Source organism: Channa argus, chromosome 1 (genome assembly GCF_033026475.1).
Source record: "Channa argus isolate prfri chromosome 1, Channa argus male v1.0, whole genome shotgun sequence".
Classification (NCBI taxonomy): domain Eukaryota; kingdom Metazoa; phylum Chordata; class Actinopteri; order Anabantiformes; family Channidae; genus Channa; species Channa argus.
In genome coordinates, this window is record NC_090197.1 from 51,661,870 (window position 1) to 51,687,023 (window position 25,154).

General features: G+C 36.6%; 1 protein-coding gene across 28 annotated transcripts in view; it reads right to left on the bottom strand.

Moving 5' to 3' along the window:
• Positions 1-497: 497 nt before the first annotated feature.
• Positions 498-25,154, bottom strand: part of col13a1 (collagen, type XIII, alpha 1) — a 136,909-nt gene continuing 112,252 nt past the window's right edge. For 13 of the 28 annotated variants that reach the window (XM_067475415.1, XM_067475406.1, XM_067475443.1 and 10 more), the window contains 4 exons: positions 17,387-17,473; positions 15,939-16,016; positions 9,159-9,197; positions 500-6,255 (listed from right to left, as the gene is read on the bottom strand). In XM_067475415.1, the coding sequence (XP_067331516.1) occupies positions 6,223-6,255; positions 9,159-9,197; positions 15,939-16,016; positions 17,387-17,473 (237 nt within the window). In that variant the 3' untranslated portion in view covers positions 500-6,222. Of the gene's footprint in view, positions 6,256-8,916; positions 9,031-9,158; positions 9,198-15,938; positions 16,017-16,060; positions 16,344-17,386; positions 17,474-25,154 lie in introns of those variants that run through there. The other 15 variants (XM_067475333.1, XM_067475454.1, XM_067475379.1 and 12 more) reach the window with 13 other exon arrangements.

A 25,154-nucleotide genomic window follows, 5' to 3' on the forward strand; every position in this document is an offset into this window, starting at 1 on the left:
TCTGTGGCTACCCACTGCTTCTTCCAAGGGGATAGCATTTATTGTTCTTATCAGGTATGTGCTCAATGACAAGCTTAAAGAAAAGGATTTTTAAGTACAAATGGCTAATTAAGATTTACCGATAATGCTGAAATTCTGTTGTTATAATAATAATCACACTTTAGTTATAATTAGAAAAATACAACAAAATAAACGTTATTTTGGCTGCTCCCTATAGAGGTTGCAAAACTGGATAGAAATCTTGTTAGAAATGTGTTTCATTGACTCCTTACTCCTTGCTAAGTGTGGAAGTGTTTGCTCCTGGTGGGTCAGGTGAGCACCTTACATAGTAGTCATCAGTGTGTGAGTGTGCGAATGGGTGAATGAGAAACAATATTGTAAAGTGCTTTGGATAAAAGCACCCACACATTTTTCCTTCAGTTTTTTATTGGAATTGTCAGAGAACAACACATCTTCAAAATCAGATTTTTTTCACTCTTCAAAGGAGTTTCAGCCTATAATACTGCATAGCATTTGCATTTGTGAACTGTAGCTAAATAATAACTTTTGGAAAGATATTTCCATGTTAAACTGATTTGATCTGTGCCAAATAAGAATGTTTGACTTTGGAATTGTCTAAAAGCATGATAACTGAAGCATCTGCTCTTTTTGCCTTTAATAGTTTATGGCATTTCCCTTTGTGAACTGACAGCCTCCAGTTTACTACTGTCCTGCTGTCTGGAAATATTTTTGTGTGTCCAGCGATTTGTCTGATTTGTCAGCGATTGGATGATTTTCTTTGCCCTCAGCTGGGGAACCCAGGCTCATCCTTACAGGCTGCTTATACAAATAATGTGTCAGGGAACTGTAAGAAGAGCTGGGTTGAAATAGACAGGAGCACAGGTGAAACTAATCAGTTGATGATGAGAGGTGACCTGTTAGGAGAAACAATGAGAACAGGAAGTCAGGACAATTGGCTACAAAATAAAAGTCCAGGACAGGAAGTGAGAACTTGTGGTCATGACACTTATGTATCATCTTCTGTATCCTGGCAGCTCTGGTACAGACTGTTTCTGCTCACATGTTTTTCTGGACCAAAATATATATTTATAAGAATATACATTCTATGGCTGTTTTTCAGTCCCAGTCTGCTCTTGAATATATAAAATGAGAGATACTATTTGGTACCAATCAGTTTAGCAATGGTATTGGATCAAAGATGAAAACCTGACAAATCAACATCTAAATGTCAATCAATTGTCAATCATTACCCATCTCTCTTTTCATGAATTCTTGTCTCAAATCTGCTTGTTCCTGTGTGTAGCCATTTGTTACACACATGCACAGCTGGAGAAAGCGACAACAACTGGTAACACGTATATACAAGGAGTTCTCCAACTGTAACCTGTAAATGCACTCAATGACTACTGTCTCATGAGTTTTATCTCATTGTTAAAATTACCTTGATACTGCAAATAATAAAAATGAGAAATGTATGTTTTTATATGATGAACATTTTGTAAATATTAAAAATGACAACAGTATATCATAATGAGACAGCTAATCTCTTTATAACAAGATGGTGAGCAAATATATTTGTTGGGTCGGCAGCAATACAACAAAATGAAAATGAAACATAACAAAAATGTGTCAATGCAGTTACTATAGTCCAAAACAAAAGTTTCAAAACAACAACTAAATACATGTATGCAGAAAAAGTATTGAGAAAGAAATGCAACTACAAACTTCCTAGTTGGAAATAAATTTCTTTATTCTCAGTCAATGACAATTGCGTAATCTTATTTCTACTGATAAGTGAACAGCAGCAATCGTTAATGACAGATGACATTGTTTAGATTATGAAAAGTAAAAAAAAAAAAAGCAATATTAAAACAATACTAAACAATACTATTATCTGTCTACTATCTGAGAACCAGTGGGTTCACCTAGTTGGCAGCCATGATGAATCTTGGAAAACTTTCTCATGTCGTATATGTTTGCAAACACAGGAATCAAAGGTCACACAACTTTTAGATATCTTTTGACTGTAAAACATCTAATGTGTGTTATACCTATGTTAACAATACAGCAATAAAACAAATGTAGATAATGGTTCTTAAATAATAGCATGCAAATTATGCATAATGCCCACTCATCCATAGTCAGAGACAAGTACACAATTTAAAAACAAACAAAAAAAGAGTTCAACAAAGCAGGTTAGGTACTTTTTTTTCCTGATTATCATTGTTACTTTGCAAATACAAATTCAGGAAGAGTAACAAAGTAAATTAACCTAAATTATCTAGCTGCTCTAATTAAAAAGGAGAATGTGCTAACATTTCACTTGACGAGCTCTCTGAGGCAATTTGCTGAGGCATTTGTGTATTATTGTGTGTATTATATATATATAGTCAACAGCGTCATTGCTTGCTGTGAATTACCTGTATGTTGAAATGTAATTATTTCAGAGCTGTATCATGTCTTTACTACATGTCTTTATTCACCCAATCTCTTTTAAATTACATTTTCATAGAACTAAACTGCAAACGTGATTATGTTTTCCTGAGAAACCATAAATGGCGAGTTGCAAATACGTTGATACTGAACATATCAATAAAATTTTACCAGTTAACGAATTTTTGTCCGCGAAAAAATCCAATCTTGGAGCAAATATTCTGTTTTGTCTACCGCTGTAATGTGTGATCCTGGTGTAAGATACCTAGTTCGTGTGACTACAGTGTTATTAAAGTGTTTTATGCTTGTAGTTAGTTATGTAGGTAGTTACAGCAGCTTGTTAGGGTCGGAGGAAAATCGAGTACTGGTGTAATAGAGACAGTCATTTTATGCAAAATATATTATATCGTTCTTAAACACATCCACAATCTTTCTCTAACCCTAACGTTATCTTTTTTGCCTGAACAAACTAGGATTCAGGAGTCAATCTTGCATCTGTTGGTTGACATTCCTGTACTATGGACATCCACCGGCCTCTCCAATTACCTCCTTGCAGCTTCTATTGCAATATAATGATTAAGTCTTTACAGTCGCTACAAAGACATACACACATTTGTAGTTTAGTTGTATAGGGATGTAATTTGTAGGAGACAGAGTTGGAATCAGAGCTGGTGAATCTACAAAAACTATTTGACTGCAAGCATACTGAAAATGGGTTGTGCAATGCCTCCCCATTGGTCTCATGGCAAACTCATGGCTTCCTAGCCTAGTTCCAAACCTCAGACTCACAACTGTTTAATTCGGTCATTCAGATAGGTCTAGGTTATAGTATTACCCAGGTATGAGAAACAATCCACCAGTCAAAATTTAAAAAACAAAGTTGAAGCAAATTATGGAGGAAATTGCTTAAAGTCATTATACAGAAATAACATCTTATTACTTTAGTTTAATCCTGCTCCTATACTGTAACGTATCTTGTACATGTTAACAAGATACAGAAAATTTGTTTTTAAAAAGCAAACCTAACAAAAATGCATCTGTATTTCATATGTGAAAAAAGAAATTGGAAAATTGGAAACTACCTGGAATTATTTACAATTAGTCCTTTTGCTGCAGCTTTTATTAAAAAGACTTACAGCCTGGAAGCACACAACAGGGATAACTGGGGTCTAGTTGCCCTCAGACATGCCATGTAGGAGAAAGCCAGGAGAAGCCCTGCAGTTTGTAGACAATTGCTTTACCAACTGATCTACCGCCAACCCAAACATTGTAAAATGTTAAAGATGTTTGCTTTAATGTTTTGAAAATCAGTTGTTCCAAATTATTCCAATTGTTCCAAAAAAAAAAAAAAAAACAAGAATTTCCCTTGTTGTTGGTTGTTGAACAAAATCTATATATAACTTAACACCCAGTACAGCTGGGTACAGATGCCTTTTCAGCTGTACCATCAGCTTTCCATTATTAGTAGTTTAGACTGATATTGCAATCACAGGTCAATACACACTGTAATTTAGTGAAATCATGAATAAATGGGTCTGAACAAAATGCAATCAAGTTCACTTTCCCCTTTAGAATTGCATCAAACAAATCTGGTCTAGACTTGTAAGTCATCACAGAGTAAATCGGTTGTTAAACCTGTTTTTTGAAATACTATTCAACCTGTAAATAGTAGTTGTACCATGTGTGATCATCCCTGACTGCTAAAAATTACTTTCCCATGCAAGAAAAATACAACTGTATATACTATTGGAGGGAATATAATCAGTGGGTTGATTTCTGTTTCTATGCATTTTTGATTTAAAGAAGACATGCAGTGCTACATCCTTAAACTGAAACATAGTTAGAAGGAAATGGTAAATTATATAGCGCCTTTCTACTTATTGGTACTCAAAACGCTTTAGTAGCAAGTGGAACCAGTTAGGGTGGATGGCTACTACACCACAAACCCAAGATTAACTGAAAAGTACACTTCCTGGTTAGGTTCAGGCAAGAAAAACACCAAAAAAAGTTAGAGTTAGGTAAAAGTTGTGATTTGTTTTAAATGTATATAAACACACGTCCGTACTAATAGGATGATTCACTGGTTCTTTAAAGCTACTTATATTACAATGAGAGACCCAAGTTAGCTCAGTTTAGCTTAGTGGGACAACTGAATTAGCATTTTTACACAAAAAAAGCTTTGCATTTTGCCCCAGTTAATAACGCTACCTAATGACACTGGACAGGCTTGGTGGAAAAGATTGTAATACTGCCAGCTTTAAAATACCTGAACCATTCCACAATCTTACACCAACCTTAACCAACCCCAGTGTTTAAGTTCACAAATTTCAACCGAGTGCCTAAAAAATACTTTCAATTAAGCTGCAATTACAAAACTTTTGTTTTTGTATTGTGTTATGTCTTTTTGCCTTAGCTTTATTGCTTTGAGCTGTCTTACAACGGTAAAGTTATACTTGCAAAAATGTGTACTTTTTATTATGTATATGCTACTTTCAATAACAAAGTTTTGTATTGAATTTAGTTATCATGAATTTAGTCTCATCCACTAAACTGAAACAATAAAATAATTTGATTAAATTTGATTTCAAACTAGTGAGTTAAAAAACTGGAAACACACACACACACACACACACACACACAAACACCATTTTGACCCAGGTATCTTTCTTTTCCAAAGCCAGCTGTAAATATGATATCAGGAATGCTTCTGTACATGTCATTTGAAAAAGGAAAGTTTTTAGTGTTCACCACGCTGACAAGGGACAGATTTAGGTTATTTCCATATACAGTTTACTTATACTGTATGCAAACAGTATAGTCCGTCGTTGCCTGGGATTTAGTTTTTTTCCAACCAAAATCAACTCCCTTTGTGACAGTAAAATTAATAAATTACCTAAAAAATGTAATTCAGTGCTGACATTAGTCCAAAAATAGAGACACATTTCTCATCCTGCACGCGACAAAGTATATAGTCAATAACATATGCAGCAGGCATATGTAAAAAAAGAAAACCTAAGAAAGTTTTGAAGCAAGAGGCTGAAATGCCGTAAATTTGTCAAAAAGCAATATTTGTCAAGAGTCTGCATAATGAGCATATGAATACTTCCCCTTGAAAAATGTTATGCTCATTCTGTAAATAAACATTGTGTTTCATCTATGCAATCTATTTACAAAGACTGACTACTTTATACATACAACCCTTTTTTTATATTGTACAATACTTACAATTACAACATTCATTTGTGGTGTCATTTAATGCCTCAATGCAAAAAAAGTATATAAGAAATATCATATGACCACACAGGAAAAAGTGTAAATCTGGTTTCAAAGTATCGTTTTACAGCACAGTCGTCTGCAGGTAACTGGATTTTTGAAACGGCAGTATCAAGAAGGAATCACCAAGGTCTTCTTTTGTTTCGTAGTTTTTCTCAGAAATTCATAGTTGATGTTACATCAAACACAGCATGTGCCTCAGTAGCCATGTCTGATTTCACCAGATGTTATAGAGCTCACACATCATAATGAACCATGTATATTGCCATGTGGCTCATTGTCCTATAAAAACAGCCATAAATAACTATAACTGTATGATGGTGCAAGGTCTATACTTTCTAGCCTTATCGAAGTTTATGTGGTCGCTGTTGCCTCAAACATTACTGGCCCTGTGTTCAGTCTTCTGGAAACACACTGAAAATGCAAATCCATTTTTGGAAAAAAAAAACATTAAATATATATTGAAATGTCTTCAAGTTTCCTTTTTTGACTTCACGGTGACAGTCTCTGGTTGCTCTACTTCTTAGCCAGTTGGAAAGGGTGCTGACCCTTTAAACACATGTGGGAATACACTTTAATCTCTTCACATTAAAATGCATATAGAAATATATATATCATCAGTCTATGATGTTCAGTGGATTTCCAAAAGTTATTTCCAATGAAATGCTGTGTAGTAGTCATGGGTTCAGATTAGTTCTAGGGTCCCAAATTCTTGTTCACAAAATGATGCTGTTTTATTTATTTGACCCTTGTAAAACAATCTACTTACTGTAGCTAACAAAAGCAGGACTCTGGATGGCACTGGACATCATAAGCTGGATACATATCTTAAAATTTAAAGTATGTTTTTATCGATGTATTACTTTCATCCAGCAACAAATGTGGTCATAAAAAAAAAATCAAACAACTCTTTAAATCCATGCAGTGAAGCAAACACAGTTCAAGTCAACGAGGATTAGCACTTTGATGCGAGCAGTCAACACTTCATCCATTAGAAATAAACTCGGGTAAAAATTATTATATATAAACTGCAGCGTTAGTCATATAAAATGCTACTAGTTAACTCAACAACTGAAAAACAACATTTTGGCCCAAGTTCTTTTAAACTGCATTATAAAGGTTTATGAAAATTTCATATTTTAACGCCGAACAAAATGACCAACAACTTCTGTCCCATCTCCACACAAGATCTCTGAAGTTCAGTCAGACTGACCATTGAGTTCTTGGTCACGCAGCCTACTAAGGCCTATCTGGATGTGCCAAACTTCTTTTTGTTATGCAGGCCATGGACCTTATTAGCATTTACTCTAATACAGTATGCATTGTCACTGAGGCCTTCTATAGACAGGTGTGTTTTTCCAAATCATGTCCAATGAATTTAGTTGACCACAGGCGGACTCCAATCAAGGTGTAGAAACATCTTAGCAACAATCAAGAGAAATAGGAGGCATCTGAGCAAAAGTTCAAGAGTCAAAGAGTCTGAATCCTTAGGCTAATGCGATATTTCGTTTTTCCTCTTCATGCATGTGCCAACAATTCTAACGTGTTTTTACTTCTACATTTAGTGTAGAATAATGACAATAAAGAAATAATTTGAACAATCGTATCAGGCTGCAACATATTAAAATTGTAAATATCTGAATACTCTCTAAATTCACTGTAAACTGTCAGGAAACTATGTAACATAATTAACTACTGTACTGTATCATCAACTACTATCCATAACTATGTAACTTTAGGTTAGAAAGACTTAACATTTCCTAAATGAACAAAAATATAAAGCACTTCAATTGCTAATAAAAATCTCCATAACTATGTGGTGAAAGAGAACAAACAGGTTGGCTGTTGGTTAGCAGCTGCTAGACTTTTGCATGCTGGTCATCCTGTGCTGTATATTGTGCAATAGGTGAAGTTACAGGAAATTCAATCTACTCTTATGCTTTGCATGTGTGAACTGTCATTTATTCTTTAATGTAAAATAAACCGACAACTACTTGTCTGACCAGTATGAGCAAAACATTTATAGATCAAATTCAAAAAGATCTAAAACAGTTCTAACAAGTGCACTACAACAGTGTGTAAAGTCATCTATTTCTGAGTTTGGGTTTTAGCATTTATGGAAAATGTCCTTAAAAATAAAGGAGCTCAAAACTCCAATTAGCTGGAAAATTATAGCTGTACAACTTCACACTTGTGAAAAACTTACCTGTCTCATGTTTAGAAACAGTTCAAAACACTTTATCACTGTACATACTAATCCTGTGACTGCATTCTGTTTGACACCACAGATGAAATACATGTTTTTTCTGATAGTGTTCAACCAAGTACACAGAAATTATCTAATGATTACCTTTTACTGCAACTGTTTGTTTTCTCTTATATTCTTTTTTTCATCTTGTTTCTTATGTTCTTTTAGCCAAAAGTAAAATGGCAAAAAAGTAAAGCTTTAAAATTGTGTAACACGCTACATTCTAAATGTTTTTCAGTGAACACTGTCGCTTTCCTGTAAACAAAACATTTCGATTTAGAACATTTTTCCAAAACCATTTATGATGAACTGTTCATCATAAATGGTTGTGGAAAAATTGTATTGGCAATAATTTTGTGCTTTATGATTCTATGTATTAACCATAGTGTTAGGTAATCTCTTACACCATTTGGGAAAGTAATTCCTGACATTTTAGTTATTGTCTAGTTGGTAAGAATTAAAAGCAGGGCTCCACCATTTCAACACATATAAATATATTCTTAATGTAAAGGTGATATTGCATTACCACACCGAATCCAATTTATCTGCAATAACAAAATATTGACAGATGTTTCAACATCATTGATCTATCTCTAGTACAAACCTTTTTTTTGCAAACATGTAGTAAATTTAAATTATTATACTTGCAAAGTTTGTTCATACATAGTTTTAGCTCTTTATCAGAAAAAGCATAAATTGACCTTTCCAAATATGAATACATTTTTTCCCAACTCCACAATTCAGTGCAGCATGGTCTATGACAGCAAAAGCATAAAGCAGTTTTAAGCAGTATCCACTTCACATTATGCATAAATATCATGCATTAATAGTTAATAGTTATATAGCTAATAAAGGTTAATTAATAGTTAATAATTAATTATACACACATCCAATTATTCCAAAATAATGCATAGATGTAGAAATTAATAACTGTATGTATTAAAATAAACAATCTTTACAAATAGTTTGCTTTGATTTAATAGTTTTTTGTCCACATATAACAAAATAGGGAAAAATAAAAAAATATATATAAATATTCTATGTACAATCAAACAGCCATTCCAGAGTTATCATCACTGCAAGAAAAAGCAAAAAGGCACGTTCAAATATTATTTCACACAACACTCATAGAAATGTTTGCATACAGAATGTGACTTATTACTGTTAGCAACAAACCAAGACATAATCGAACTCTTAAACTTACTTTATTCCAACATCCAGATACAGGTAAGCCATCATCTCCCTGGAAAAATTAACAACAAGGTGTGAAATTAAAAGAATCTTCACGCTTCAGACATTAACAGTATTATTATGCAAGCATGAAGCACAAACACATAATAAAAAGCATGTGCATACATGTACAGTGGCACGTGAAAGGCTGTGAACCCTTTATAACTGTCTCTATCACTGTTTACTATAACAGTTTTCATTAAAGTCTTAAAACTAGACAAAAGAAACAAAAATATTACACTTATTTATATTTCTGTTTGGAAAATAACATGCCTTAAATTTTGTGTACCAAAAATATGTGACTCTGTTCCTTCAGTAACTGTTACCCCCATAACACCCTGTGAACTGTCCTGGCAGCAGTCAGATCCTCTTGGTGTGAACTTTGTAACATTTTGAATTGTAACCATGAGTCACTTAGCAGAAGGAAACTCTCACCATTTGTATTGTTAACTGTAACCATGTGCCGTGCACACTCTTATTGTTTAATGTTCTCCTGATGGTGGACTCATAAACCCTGATAATAGGCCTCCAGTTTCCTACACATTAGCCCCACACACTGTAACTTAATATGTGATTTTTGTTGGGTCACCCCTGCTGGGGAAGGTAACAATGGGCACTTTAGTTACTTTGAGCTCTCCTCTATTCAAGGCAGACACACGTCAAACTTTGATAGGGAAGACCCAGATTTCATTATTTAACATCTTGCACTATTTTCCCCGTTAAATGAATCAATATTTCTGAAGACATACAGTGGTATGACTCCCTGCTCATAATACAAGGGAAGAGAGCATTTGTACAAGATAAACTCTATTAATGTATTGTTTCTCCAAAACTGTGGTTGGTGGTTGAAAGACAGTCCTGGAAGGTGTGGTCCTTCTTTCTACACAACACAATGCAGAGTCAGACAATCAGATTTATTGTATGTAAGAATGTAAGTAATGCAGAGCCATATGTTAAGATCCCAAGAATCTAATAGGCCTGTAAAAGGCCTTTTACAGTGTTTCAGCTTCCTTACTAAGAAGTCATGTACCTGCAGAATTTATATGATTAACATTTGATTCCATGGACGAGTGAATAAACTATGAAGGTTTATATGGCAAAATCCTGGTGATACCATAATTCCAGTGTAGTTTTAGCTTAACTACTAAGTAATTTGTAAAAACTGTGAAGAATTTACCTTCTATTGAAGATGTACAATGACTCTGGAGGAAAACTTTTTATGGGGGGTTTGTAACCAGGTAAGTATGGGATAAATTATTTATATTATATTTATTAATATAATAATTATTTAAATTATAATAATGGCTGCAAAGTAATATTCCAGTTTCTACATAGTGCATAAATAACATACATAATTAAACTTATTGCAAACATAAACATTAGATAACTACAATTATAACTTCAACTGATGAGTACTACAGGAGGTTTTGATATTGCACCGGATCAGTCTAAGTTTTAAGTGTCAGGATTATCAACTTCACTTCCCCCTTCAAGACTTTTATTTTGCAGCCACTTCCTGTTCCTCACATTTTTTCCCCGCCTTACTAATCACCATCAAATAGTTTCACCTGCTCTCACCACCCTGTTTATTTACCTCCTCAGTTCCCTCACCAAGCTGCCAGATTGTCTGGTTTCTCTCCACAGCTTTCCAGAATTCATCTGAATCAACTTTGCCATCTACGGTTTGGACCACGCTACGTTTTTGACCTGACTCTGGCTGCTATTTTGGTTATGTGAGTAATTGCTCCCTATTGACTCTCTGTTGCTAACCTAATGAATGACCAGGATTATGAGCACTGTTATCTGCCCATGAGGGACCAAGTTTTTCACAAGCCTTTGTAACCACGGGATTATAAGGAGAAGATTTACCACGTCATGTGTACATTTTGATCATGCCATGTTACGTTTTTACTAAGTTATGTGATGTGTTGGAGATAAAGTCAGAGAGGCCAGATTGAGGTTGTTTTGAACATGTTCAGAGAAGAAATTGTGAATATATCGGTAGAAGGATGCTGAGGTTGGAGCTGCCAGGCAGGAGGTCTAGAGGAAGACCAAAGAGGAGATTTATGGATGTAGTAAGAGAGGACATGAAGTTAGTTGGTGTGGGAGAAGAGGATGCAGAGGACAGAGTTAGATGGAGGCACATGATTCACTGTGGAGACCCCTGAAAGGGAACAGCCCAGAGGAAAAGAAGAAGACTCCTATGTGGAACTCAGACTAGTATCCATCATGTGTTCAAGTTACTGTGTATCAAGTACTTGCACCAAATGAATATCCACTCAAGGTTTTTTCATGTGTCCCATTTGTGGACCAAGACATTATCAAGTATCAAGGATATATATATTGATATGATATAAGGATATATAATATAAATATCCACTGTAATAATTCTCATGTTAAGAACCATGTTTGTGTCTCATAAGAGATTCATGGAATCTAGAACTATAAGTCTCAAGATTCGTCTACAGGACCATACTCTACTCTTCCCCATAAGAACTTTGCTTCTCCTCTAGACTCTGCTCATCTTCCCACTGACTTTAACTGGGGTTTAGCGACATCTAGACTACATCTCCATCCTGTTTTGCCAACTATTAGATTTTATTTCACTCTGTATTTTTTTTGTCCTTTCCCGTGAGTTCAGGTTCGCCACATCGTCCGCATGTTTATTTGGCAAAGTTTCTACTGGGCTTTGACTGACACTGCACAGCTGGGTATGGGAATGGGCTGTTAAGCGTTCAGTGTCTTTCCCATATAGCCAGGGCTACGGATTGAACCACTGTGGTCTTAGGACAACTGCCTTTACCAACTGAGCTACAGCCGACCCTATTAGCTATTATAATAAACGTTATTTTAAACTGAGTAGTTGTGTCGAGGGCTTTATTGGGTCCCACCCTAAAACTAGTACCTTACATTAAGGTTCATGTAAAAAAACTGATTGTGAAGGAATGTGTTAAAGATTTACTGGTAACAGAACAGAATTCCAGTGCCCCTATAACATATATAGGGTTATATGTAATCTGACTTTATGACTCTGGCCAGCAAACAGTTTTAGACAGTGTTACTCTGAATATATATTTATTCTGAGGAAGATTTGATGAGAAAACAGATGAGACTATTTGTTGATTCCCTTAAAAGATGACTGTGTGGTTACAGAAATGGAAGAAAAATATGTTTAGTCATTAAGAGTAAGTAGTTTCTGACCCATTACACAAAATAAACCCGTATTTGTGTTTTTCTCTTAAAGGACAAAGGAGGATTAACTGCTGTGTGCTTGTATTGCTAGTTACACACTTTGAGTTATCAAATGAAACCAAATGTTAAATTAACATGTCAGGAGTATAAATGTAACCCTCTCAGAGTTAATTTAACATTATTGTGCTGTGCATATATATCAAAGTATAGACTAACTTTCTCCTCATCCTTCCATCTACACAGTTTGTCAAAGCAGATGGCCGCCCACCCTGAGTCCGGTTCTGCTAAAGGCTTCTTCCGTTAAAGATAAGAACAGTATCTTTCCTGTCGACTGTTTACAAGGGATTGCTCAAGGGAGGTTGTCTGTGTTTTTCTCTATAGCTTTATAATTTTGACTGTATTATCTTGGCATGACTTTGTTGTAAATTCGGTGCTATATAAATAAAGTTGAATTAAATTGAACACATCCACTTCTTTAAAGATTCTCTGTACACCTAATCTATGTGTTATAGCTACTTAATTATATCTGGCAAGGTCAACACCAAAGTTCTGTTCCCTGCTGTTCAGAATATCTTGAAACCTCCTGCTTTACTTCCAAACCACATGTATCGACATGTCCACTTAGCTCCTCAGTTAAGTTTTCTACGAATTCTCCCACTCTACGTTTCTCTAGCTATAAGCTCACTACTGAAATCAGATAGTTAAAGTCTCATCTCAAAATCAGAGCTCCACATGTCAGCTCGATCCCTTGCTGACTCAACGGGTAAAGTGTGTGTCCCTGGAGTTTTTTCCTACATTACCCTGATTAACTGTTCTTTGACTACTATGGGACATTTCAAACCACTGACATAGTTCTCAAAAAAACCTGGTACTGACTGAAATAACTTTCAGCCAGTTTCTCACTTGTCATTGATCTAAAAAATCTTGGAGAATATACAGGTTTACACAGGTTTATACTTGTTAGTTGCAATAATCTGTTTTAATCATTTCAGTCTGGGTTTCATTGTAAGAATAGGGAAACAGCTTTGGTCAAGGTCCCTAATGATCTACTGAAGGCTGCTGATGTTGGACTGCTAACTATTCTTGTTTTACTTGATTTGGGTGCAGCCCTTGAAATTGTTCTGTATAACATTTTACTGAACCACTTAGCAGCTATTGTCATTACTTGCACCTCTCACCTGGTTCACTTCCTAACCTATTTTATACAACTAAACATTTTATTCACAACTCTATTGTGGCTATTCTTGTGGGTCACGGGCTTCTCCATTAACCTTAACTGGTTTAGAAATCTGTTGCTTGTATTATAAGCCAGACCACCCCATACAACATGTTACACCCACTTACTTACTTTTAATTAATTTTTTTCAATTCAATTCAACTTTATTTATATAGTGCCAATTCACAACAAAGTTATTTACAGAATAAAGTCAAGATTATAAAGATGTATAGAGAGAACCCAACAATTCCTCCTTGAGCAAGCCCTAGGCAACGGTGGAGAGGGAAAAACGCCCTTTAACGGAAGAAACCTCAAGCAGAACCAGGCTCAGGGCAGGCGGCCATCTGCCTCGACCGGTTGGGGTGAGTGGAAAGTAAGGAGAGAAAAGAAAAATGGCAACAAAAAACATTGTGCAGGTTGATAGAACCAGTAGCTGCACACTGGAAAACACACAGCTCCAAAGCCAGGGACACCTTCAGAAAGGGACAGAGAGTCGGAGACAGAGAAGGAGAAAGACAACTACGGCAATCTAAGCCTTTAGCAGCATGTCTATGAGTTCAGTGTCGCCACAGCGGATCATTGTCTGCATGTTGATTTGGCACAATTTTTACGCCAGATGCCCTTCCTGACGCAACCCTCCCCAATTTCTACCGGGCTTGGACTGGCACTGCACAGCTGGGGATGGGGAACGGGCTGTTAGCGGTTCAGTGTCTTGCCCAGAGACACTTCGGCATATAGCCTGAAGTGATCGAACCACTGACCCTGTGGTCCATGGATGACTGCCTTTAACAACTGAGCTACAAAAGTTCTTCTTTCCACATCAACCACATGTTTGACTACCATGGGTTCTAGAGCATTTAGTTCCACTACCCGACTATCTCTAGAATTCTCTCTGGGGCAACATTTGTAACAAAGATTTATTATCCCTAAATAAACAATGACTTAAGACTTATCTATTTAAAATGGTGTACTCTTATTTCAGACTGTAACTTAATTAATTAGCCTTATTAGGAGCAAGGAAGTGACTTTGCAAGGACTGGTTGCTAAAAAGAGAACTACAGGTTGGAATTGATAACCATGTTTCACAGTTAAAACCCACTATATTCCTGAGACAGCACCACTAGTAGGGTACTGAAAACATGGAAGACACATTGATACATCTGTACTACAGCTGCAGAATATATACAAGAGATGAGGAACTGTTATGTAATTCTAATGACTGAAAAGTGCCTGAACAGCAACATGCCAGACTCAGTTTTTCAGATAGCAGGATTCTGTTCCTCCAAGTGAACTGGAACTTTCCACAGGGGAAACTTGGGGAGGAGGACTCTTTTTGTGCTCAACTGTTCCATCATTAGTAGCCACTTCTCTGAAGCAGTTGAGCATTTGATTAGGAGCCTCTCACTCTCCTCTGCTTTGGAGAAACAGATGTTGAGGTTGTCACTAGCCCAAAATACCTGTGGACAAACTTTAATAATTGCCTTGCTTGGCACACAAACAGATTAAGACCAATAAAGTCCAGACCAGACCATTACAATTGCAGATTTTTTTTTAAGTTCTGTGTTCTTATATTATCATTATCTTCTTTTATATCTCAAACTATTTGATTAATTAATTTACATGAAGTAATACCATTAATCAAATAAATTTATTTTAAAAAGTGTTTGCATAGGTATTTACCCTTTAAAGTCAGTGTTTATTAGATGTTACTTTCGCCATAATTTGTGTTATGGCCAGAGGTACAGCTAATAAACATTTGATTTGTGTAGATGGGTCTCAGTCAGCTTTTAACATCTGTTAACTACAATTTACCATTATTATTTGCAAAACAGCTTATGCTCTGTTCTCAACTGGATTGAGGTCAGGGCTCTGATTCAACCACTGCAGTAACATTCCTGCGTAACTAGAACCCCAAATAATGTGTTTCACTACCTGTGGTACACCGTTAACTTGAAGATAGAATAAATTAGTGCTACATGCAAGAGATAGTTTAAAAATGCTCTAGTAAACATAACAATTTTAAAGCTTTTAGAAAAAAAGATGTTTCATGGTTAGGCCTCTGTAATTGCTGATGCTAGTCACAATAACATGTGAGACTGCAGAGACTGCTGCTACATATAAAAACATAAAAAATGTCATGGAAGGACATATGAATATAATTTCTCAGAGGGACTGGCTCTTCCATGTTAGTTCTACAGGAGCTTAGTAACAGTATATAGACATAAACTTCCATGCAAGCATCCATGATTTTTACATTGCAACATCCAAGTGCCCATATTCAAGGATGTGGCTAAGGATAGCTCAGGACATGCTGTTAAAAGTGAAGGGAAAGAAAGAACACCATACCACAGGGCAAGGGGCATCCAGCCCATCCAGGCCTGGCAAGCCTGGTTCACCTTTCTCCCCTTTAAAGCCTCGGAAACCCTGTTTGTGAAATCAACCGTTTTAAAAGCCATATTGTAGCTTACTTGCAGTAGATGAATGTTTGTCCTGTCACTGCTTGATGGCAGGAAGACCTCAACTTCTGTCCACTGGGTGACTAGATGCAGACAACATGCAGACAAACTGGGACTGACAGGACCTGGGTTCACTGAGTTGAGTTTGAAGTGTTTATAAGGCTTTACAATGTAGTGTTAGGCTTTAGTCAAGTTTTATAATTAGGTCATTAGTCCTGTGGGTTAAAAGTAGCCACCTGACTTGGTCCATAAATGTGATCATTCTTTTAAAGGGCAGATTCAATAGGAAGGAGACCTGAGGATAGAACAATAAGACACACTGTATTTAACATGTGAAATCCCACTGGAACTTTTGGAAATGGTTACACATGTTGAGATCGGAACACATATTGCAAGTGCCCACATACCAATGGATATAGCGATACCATTGTGTGTTACCTTTGTGTTGCATTAAAATGTTGAACTGAGGGCCATATTGATTTAAATAATACAAAGAAGTTTCGGGTTAAGTACAGACATTTGAAAGGGGATAAATACATTTATTAAATGGTGGTTTCAAGCAAGATTCAGGTCTCAATCTTCAACCTGTGCAGAATAGATTTCTTTCTAATAGATAGCTTTCTGTTGATACCCAAGGTTGGCTCGACTTGCTATTTCTGGAAAAAAAGAGATACCTCAGGCAGAGTTGTGGTCTGTCGTCCATTCAAGTAATTTTTTCAACTGAGACATCTATTTTCAAATGTGTTTTACATTTGTTTAACTCTAATACATAGTTCAATAATTGATCAAAATAACAGGCTTTATCAATTATTCATGTGACTATATGTTTGACATCCAATTGTGCTGTTCAGTTGCAAATTTCCGAAGATTTCATCACTTCTAGGTGATGAAGTCATACGTTCTAACTGACAAGTCACAGAGAGTCCTAGAGTTCCAACATACTCTTCTAAAACTTCAAGCAAATCCAGAATTACTGAGAATCTATACACATCTTTGTCAGGCTGCAATAGACAACTAGACCAAACCCTCCCTGAAGTTTATTAGAACCACTCAAAACCAGAGCCAAAAGGAAGTTGCTTAATCACTACACATTAGCAGTGAAACTGAAGCACTAGTGGATTATGTTATATTCTAAAATAGTCATAAAAGTGCTGTTCAATGGTATCTAGATTTGCTTGCAGTTGTTAAGGAGGTTTCACAAAAATCAAAGTCCAGTTTGCCACTAAACAGCATTTTTAATGTAGCCAAGACTGAGATGAAAGAGAATTTTCACAGACAAATTCTAAAATAGTGCTTCTTCCTTTTGCCTCTTGGCTACACATGAGATCACAAACATACCAAAGGACAGGGGGCATCTAATCCAGGTGCTCCTTGGTCTCCCTTATCCCCTTTGGCCCCCCTGTTGCCTTTCTTGCCCCTCTCTCCCTGCAAACAACAGTGTATTAAAGAAAGACAAACTTTAGTCTTTCTTATTGCACCACACACAAACTGAACATCGTGTTAGTTTTGTTTTTGTACTCAAAAATAAAACTAACACATCAAATAAACACATTCAAGTCAATAACATGTTTGTGTGTGTTTTGCTATTTTCAAAAAAAGTATGAGCTTAATGCAAATTTAGCAGAAGAGGGCAGTAAATAGAAGAAGGGAAGAGACTAAAGCCATTGCATCTGGTGAGCAGTTTCTTGTATTCAAGTAATTCCAATTCTCTTTATTCATATTATGCCAAATCACACCAAAACCCCCCATTACATCGTAAGGTCAAGACCTTACAGAATTGGACAGAAGAATCCAACCCCCTTGAGCAAACACTACAGGCAACTGAGTTGAGGAAATACATATTCTACCGAGCAGTAATATTACAAGATTGTGAAGTAAGAAAAATCAGGTAACTAGGCTAAGTGAATAGATTTTTAAATTATTACATGATTTGTATTATTTTTGAAAACACTGCTGAACAATGAAACACAGGAAAATGCAAAAATAAGCACTAAAGAGCAGTGTTATAACTGGTGGACATTGTGACTTAACTGGGTGGTGGATCGTTTAAACACTGGACTATGTAAGTTGAGTCATCATGACAAACTGAGAAAATCTCAAAGGTTTATTAATGTACATATAAATTTGAAAGTCTAGTCAACTATAAGTCTCCCTTGAGGTTGTTCAAATCTATTCAGACAACCTCCTTTCACAAATGCAGATGCATGACTTTACTGTTTAGCACAGATGTCTCTAAAATCGAAAGCACATCTTAATTATGGCAACTTTGGCCTCTTTCTGTTTACAATATTTTCTCATCCACTGCAGAAGGATATATTCATCAAATATACGATAATATAAATATGTTATAAATTAGTTTCTCAATTATGATTATTAGTATCATAATTCACATAACCTGTTAACCTAAAGTCAACAAACAAACATGCCATGTGTTCCCTGTAGTGTTTTGTGTCTTATGTCTTTAAGCAAATATGAGCTGGGCAACGGTCTAAAATAAATACAAATAATCAAAATCATATTTTTTAGATACTTAATTGGTTTAGTTTGGTATTTGTTGATGGTCACGCTTTTTATTTATTTTTAAATTTTTTGATCTGCAGGTCTCACAGTATTATTCGTATATTATTCTTGGACTTTTTACCAAGACGGCCTTTCTGTATGGTTTCCAAAATTGGAGTAGCTGATTAGGGAAATCTGATGTTCCAGTAGAGTGCTGATATCTTGTGTATGCATAACTAGGTTTCTAAAATGATTTTTTTTCAACTGTGAGTGTAATAAAAGGCTGCAGACAGGAACAAGCAGCTGAGTGACGGGGTAAGGCTGCCTCATTTTAAAAACAAGGGCATAAAGCACATGGGAAAATGTAACTAACACAAAGTAATGTAAATGGTAAATGTTCTGCACTTATATAGCGCTTTTCTACCTATTGGCACTAGAAGCACTTTACACTGCTTCTTAATCAACCATTCGCACTCACAATAACACACACACTCACACACCGATGGTGGAGCTGCTATGCAGCTGGCCAACACTCACTGGGAGGAACTAAGTTGGGGTTCAGTGTCTTGCTCAAGGACACTTCGCTGTATGACCAGAGGAGCCTGGTATCAAAAGTTAGAAAGCAGCATTTTAAATCACTATCACAAGCCAGGCTTCCTAAATAAGTATCTTTATATTGTCATTGATATTAGTACGCCAAAAATATAACTGTGTATTGTAAAATATATTGTGATAAAGTGTTAAGATTTACTTCAGCAGCAGCAACCAACTGATAGAGATGGATAGAACATAAGCAACCTAAATATTTCCAGACACAGTGACTTGTTTGTTTTTCTAAACACTGCACCTACAAGCGTTAAATTATAGATCCCACATTTTACCATCTAATACTGCTGTTAACAGAATGACTCCTATCAAATACAATGCTCCAAACTCAAAGTTAGCATATTTTGTCAGGTAAAAAGTTGTACTACTGTGGGATTTATGTTTTGCCCCTTTCAATCTAGTCTTTTGCAGTTCTAAGTTGTAATAGCATATCATATACTCATCAACAAAAGTATAAAAAAATAATGCTTATTTGGGGATATTTATGTAGTACTTGTATTTATTTTTTTCGCTGCTACTGCATCTATCTCACCCTGAATTTGTACAATAGTACAAATACAACATAAAAAATGTGGAATATTGCCAATGTTCCTATGTTTGGTAAAAAGAGAGAGAGAGAGATGCATAGATAGACAGATAGAACTAAGATACTTAGTTTACTACAGTTACATAGGCGTGATTACAATGGAGCATCTGCATAGCCACAGACTGATATGCTGGGGGTACACAGTGACCCATGTAGCACAGGTCAGCCAACCAACAAAAGTCGCAATGAGATTACACGCAAGTGGGGCTACAGGAAGCAGAAGGGCGGCTTTCATGGGGGCCTAACAGCAAGGCTAAAGGCAAACCCATGCAGAAATCTGCTACAGTCTCTTCTGGTTGCCAGTGTTTACTTTCTAGAAAACAAACTGGATAATTTACAGCTGGACTTATCAACAAGAAGGGAGGTGAAAGACTGCTGCATCATAATTCTGTCAGAGACTTGAATAGACTCTTCCGTACCCGGTGCTGCTGTTAGCTTCGGGGCTTAACTGTATTCCATCTGGATAGGAGCTGCAAACTGACTGGTAATTCCCATGGCAGAGGTGTTTTTATAAATAACACATACAGCTGGTGCAATAACGGTGCATTTGTCCCCAGTCACTGTTCTTCTGATGCAGAAGTTTTGATTTATTTTTTTGTCATTTTGATTTATCCCGTGAGTTCAGGTTTACCACAGCGCATCATATTCCACATGTTGATTTGGCACAGTTTTTATGCCGGGTGCCCTTCCTGACGCAACCCTCCCCAATTTCTACCGGGCTTGGACCTGCTCTGCACAGCTGGGGAGGGGAATAGGCTGTTAGAGTTTTAGTGTCTTGCCCAGAGACACTTAGCCGACATATAGCCACGACCGGAGATCAAACCACTGAACCTGTGGTCCATGGACGACTGCCTTACCAACTGAGCTACAGAATAATGACTGTAAAAGGAATTTGTCAGTACATCTAACTTAGTGCTAACTCAAAGGAGGATCTCAGCATTCTCTATCCCTCCTTCAGTGACTTTCAAAATGCACATCGAGAAGGAGTTATTATTGTTGCTGGGAACTTTAATCAGGCTAAGGTGAAACCTGTCCTCCCTCACTTCCATCTGTATGTGGATTTTGCAACCAAGGGAGAAAACAGAATGGACCTGACCTACAGTAACATCAAGGAAGCATACAAAGCAGTACCACACCCCCACTTTGGCTCCTTAGATCTTCTCTCCATTATGCTCATTCCAGCCTACAAGACCCTGTTAATAAGGGAGAATCCCTTGGTAAAGGTGAGGATTTGGCCTGTGGGAGCCATGAATACGCCACTGGACTCTAAGAGCACAGCAGCAGCAACATAAAATCAGCACATCAATGTGGATGAGTATGCTACATCTGTGACAGGGTACATACACAAATGCATGGAGAATATCAGTGTCATCAAGAACACTATCTAGGCCAACCACAAACCCTGGATGACCACAGAGGCGCACGTCATGCTAAAAGCACAGCTTTTTAACCAGGCAACATGGTGGGTGCCAACCTCAACCGGGCCATCAGGACAGTGAAGCACACACATGGACAGAAAATCCAGGAATTTTTCTATGATTCCACCAACACCAGGAACATGTGGCAGGGCATCCAGGACATTACAAACTAAAAGGCAGCTCAGATGCCATATAAGGACTACAGTGAAAGATGTCCTCAACGAACTGAACAAACATTTTGGGAGGTTCTAGGCACTAAAAAGGACACCAGCAAGGAAAGCAGTGCTTCATCTGGATGAGCAGGTACTGAGTTTTGAAACAACAGAAACCTGCAGGACCCTAAATAAGATCAACACGTGGAAGGCAGCTAACCCAGATGATATACCTGGGCGGCTGCTCAGAGAATGTGCGGATCAGCTGGCCCTGGTTCTGATGGACATCTTTAACACCTCCCTGGAGGTTGTACTTCCTGTGGCAGCTGAAAAGGTTTCACCTCCCTGTGAACTTGTACACCGCCACCATCAAATCTATTTTCAGATCCTCGATCACATTCTGGTTTGCTGCAGCCACGACCATGGACAAGGCCGAGCTGCTGAGAAGGTGATCAGGTGCATCCTCTCATGTCTTTAGGAGCTCTATGTCTCCAGGATCCGGGGACAGGCAGCGAGGATCGCAGCCAACCCCTCTCATCCCGGACATAAAGTCTTTCAGCTCCTCTCCTCTAGCAAGAAGCTCCAGACCTTCAGGACAAAGACCTCGTGCCACACGAACAGTTTTTTCCCCATAGCAGTCTTTCTGCTGAAGATTGCCTCGAGCCCCCTGAGATAACCCCTCCAACCTACGGTTAGTCACTCTCACTTTTTAAGTTGCACTACTTCTCACTGCATACACACTTCTTCTTTTCAATGTATTATTTTTTTATTGTATTTTATTTATCTATTGTGTGCATATGTCATATTTGTTTTATGTCACACATTTTTATTTTAACTTTATATTAAAGAATCTGTGTTTGCACCTGTCATCAAGACAAATTCCTAATACTTTAAGGTTTTCTTAACTGTACCTGGCAATAAACTGTTTTCTGATTCTGATAGCACTTGTACAGCATTTACTTGGGACATCTTTCAAAGCCATTTACAGCACATGTGAACTATTGTTGTTTTACTTTACTTTTTTATCTTATTTTTAGTCTATATCCTCTATATCCTCTATATCCTTTACCTCGTGAGCAAATCCATCAAAATCTCTTGTGGTGAATGAATGGCAATAAAGTTTTGAACCTTGAGCCTACAGCTCAAAAGCATCTTGTTGGACAAACTACAAAAATGCAGGTCGAAATTCTGCACTGGAGCACGTTGTGTGTAAATATTTTGTTACCTAAATGACTTGGATTTGCCCTCTAAGATTAGTTCTTATCGTTAGTGTTAGTCATGTTTTGTGCATCTAATTACTGTGTGTGTTTTTGGTGTCACATCAGCTGCAGCAGCTCCTCTCCAGCCTCTCTCATCTTAACATCACCCATTGTTACTTTTCATGCAATGTAATCAACCAAGTCTAACTAAGTCTATGAATTTTTAGCCTCATGAATTCTGCACCATCAGCAGTGATCTCAACAGCCTACTGCCCCACTAAAGTGCAGCACTGAATCTTCCTGTGTCTTCCCTGTGTCTGTGCCTCCCTCAGTGATGATAGTCGAGACTTTGACTGAGGCTCAAAGCTGTTTGATTTTCATACTAGATCTGCTGCTTTGTTTACTTTTTTCATGAATGAAAATCCCCACTTAGATTTAGAAGATGTGGTCAATTCATATATCTAAATTTGATCCAGTTTCCACGATTCAAATCTTTCTTCTCTGCCCGACCGTGAGTGAACGGTGTCCACCTTCATACCTGGGGAGTGAAACATCCTTATTTAAGCAGTTTACTGCTGGTTCGTGTTCATATCATTTTAAAAAGTTGTAATTAATTTTGGAAGAATAAAGTTGGTGTCCAAGATGAAAATGCTACAGTTGGCTATACTACCCCAACTAACTAGAGTAGCATGATGAAAGAAACATAATTATCATGTAGTTTTTTTTCTACTTGTTTACCACACAGCAGTGCTTTGATTAAAACTGAAACTAACACAAAGTTGCCTGTAGGAGTCTAAGTTTTAAAAACTCCCAAAGGCTGCGCCAAATATGGACCCGCTGTCTAATTTCTCTCTTTTCTCACTGTGTTTCTTCCTCCAGGCTGTCAATTAATTAAAAAATTATTTGGAATTAATTTACTATTATCATTTCTACATGACTACTGTGTGTCTAACGTAGTTCAGTGTTGTTGTAAAATAGTGAATTTTAAAGTAATCTAATGATGAAAAATAATAACTACCACTATAATCCACTGCCTGTGTTGAATTGTTTTAATGATCATGTGTTGGTCCACACAGACACAGGAGAGGTAAGCGAATCCCCAACTATCAATGTCAAGAGCCTTTTCCCGGTGAGATGAAATGGAAGTAGAAATTTAGTGACTTTAAAAATCTCAGTGTTGGACATATTTATTAACAAAGGGCTTTTAACCAGCCCTCTGCAGGCAGTTGGGCTGCTCCTTCTATTGTCCTGTTTTTTTAGCGTGATGAAATTCACCACACTGGTCTAATTGTTGCGATTTTACAATATATTTAATGAAAGTTATTAAAAGTGTTGCTCTATTGTGTCTGTCCTACAGTACATACTGTATAATTTCTACTAAAATACTTTGTATTTGTCCAAATACAGAACTATGGTACAGAACATTAGAGGTTATGGTTTGTGCATGTACAGTTTACTGTAACTATGAGTGTAACCTGTTTGCCACCTACAGATTATATATATAATTACATGCCATGGCAGAGACAGACACTTTGAATGCCTACATATGGAGACAGGTAAATAGTTTTAGCAAAATTGCTAAGTAATGTTAATCAGAAATCAGCAAACTAAACAAATATTATAAATATTATTTAGACAGTAAAAGCATGTTTTTAAAGTGACCAATGAGTAATATGAAGGTAATCAACAATCACTGAGATATTGGAGTATAAAAAATGACTCAGATTCAGCAGAGATGGTAAAAGATGAAGAAGAAAAAAGGAACACTACCTGGAGAAATTAACTTGCAATAGTAAGCTATACTTTTTAAGAAAACAACAATAAAAACAAAACTATACTTGAATTGTAAGTACATAGGTAAGGGGGCCGTCCTCTACTGACAGCAGCACGGACCATCATAGTGATGATTTTCAGAATCAGAAGAGAAAGTCTAAACAGCTTTGTGATCACAAAATGAGCCCCATATCCCACAACAATGAACACAGCATGTAATCTACTTCACATTCTGTACAAAGACCCTGAGGCAGCTAAAGAATTTTCTTCCTTTCATTCTTTTCTGGTGAATAGGCCCTATTCTGCTTTTTCGTGCTTTTAACTGTAACTTAGTTCTAGTGATGATGAATGTTCATGTTAAACAGTACCGTGGAACAAGTTCCAAAATGTCCACCAGCAGGGTTTGGCAAAGTGACCTATCAAACTCAGGTTGAGCGAACTGTTTAAGATATATAAATATAGAAATAATAAAAAGGTTTCAATCAGTGCTGAAGAACAAGAAGTGTTAACAGTTTTTGGAATTAGAAATTTTTAAACTATTTAAGTAAACAAAAAAAACAAACAATCATACTACATTACATAAACTATGATCTCTGCTACATAACATGTTTGCCCAGAGTGCAGTGGTAACCTGGTTATTGAATTGCTTATTAAATATTCATTCATACTCTATGGGGTCAAGCTATTATACTATTTTGGATCATAATAATAAAAGAATATCTGCTCACCAGCGTGAAATGCTATTAGATATAAAGAAATTACAACACTTCACATGATAAACAGAATGATATGCTTCATAATCCCGTAATACAACAAGCTCATGCAATGTGATTTCATTCCATGAGCTTTTTGTAGTATAAAAAGAAAATATGA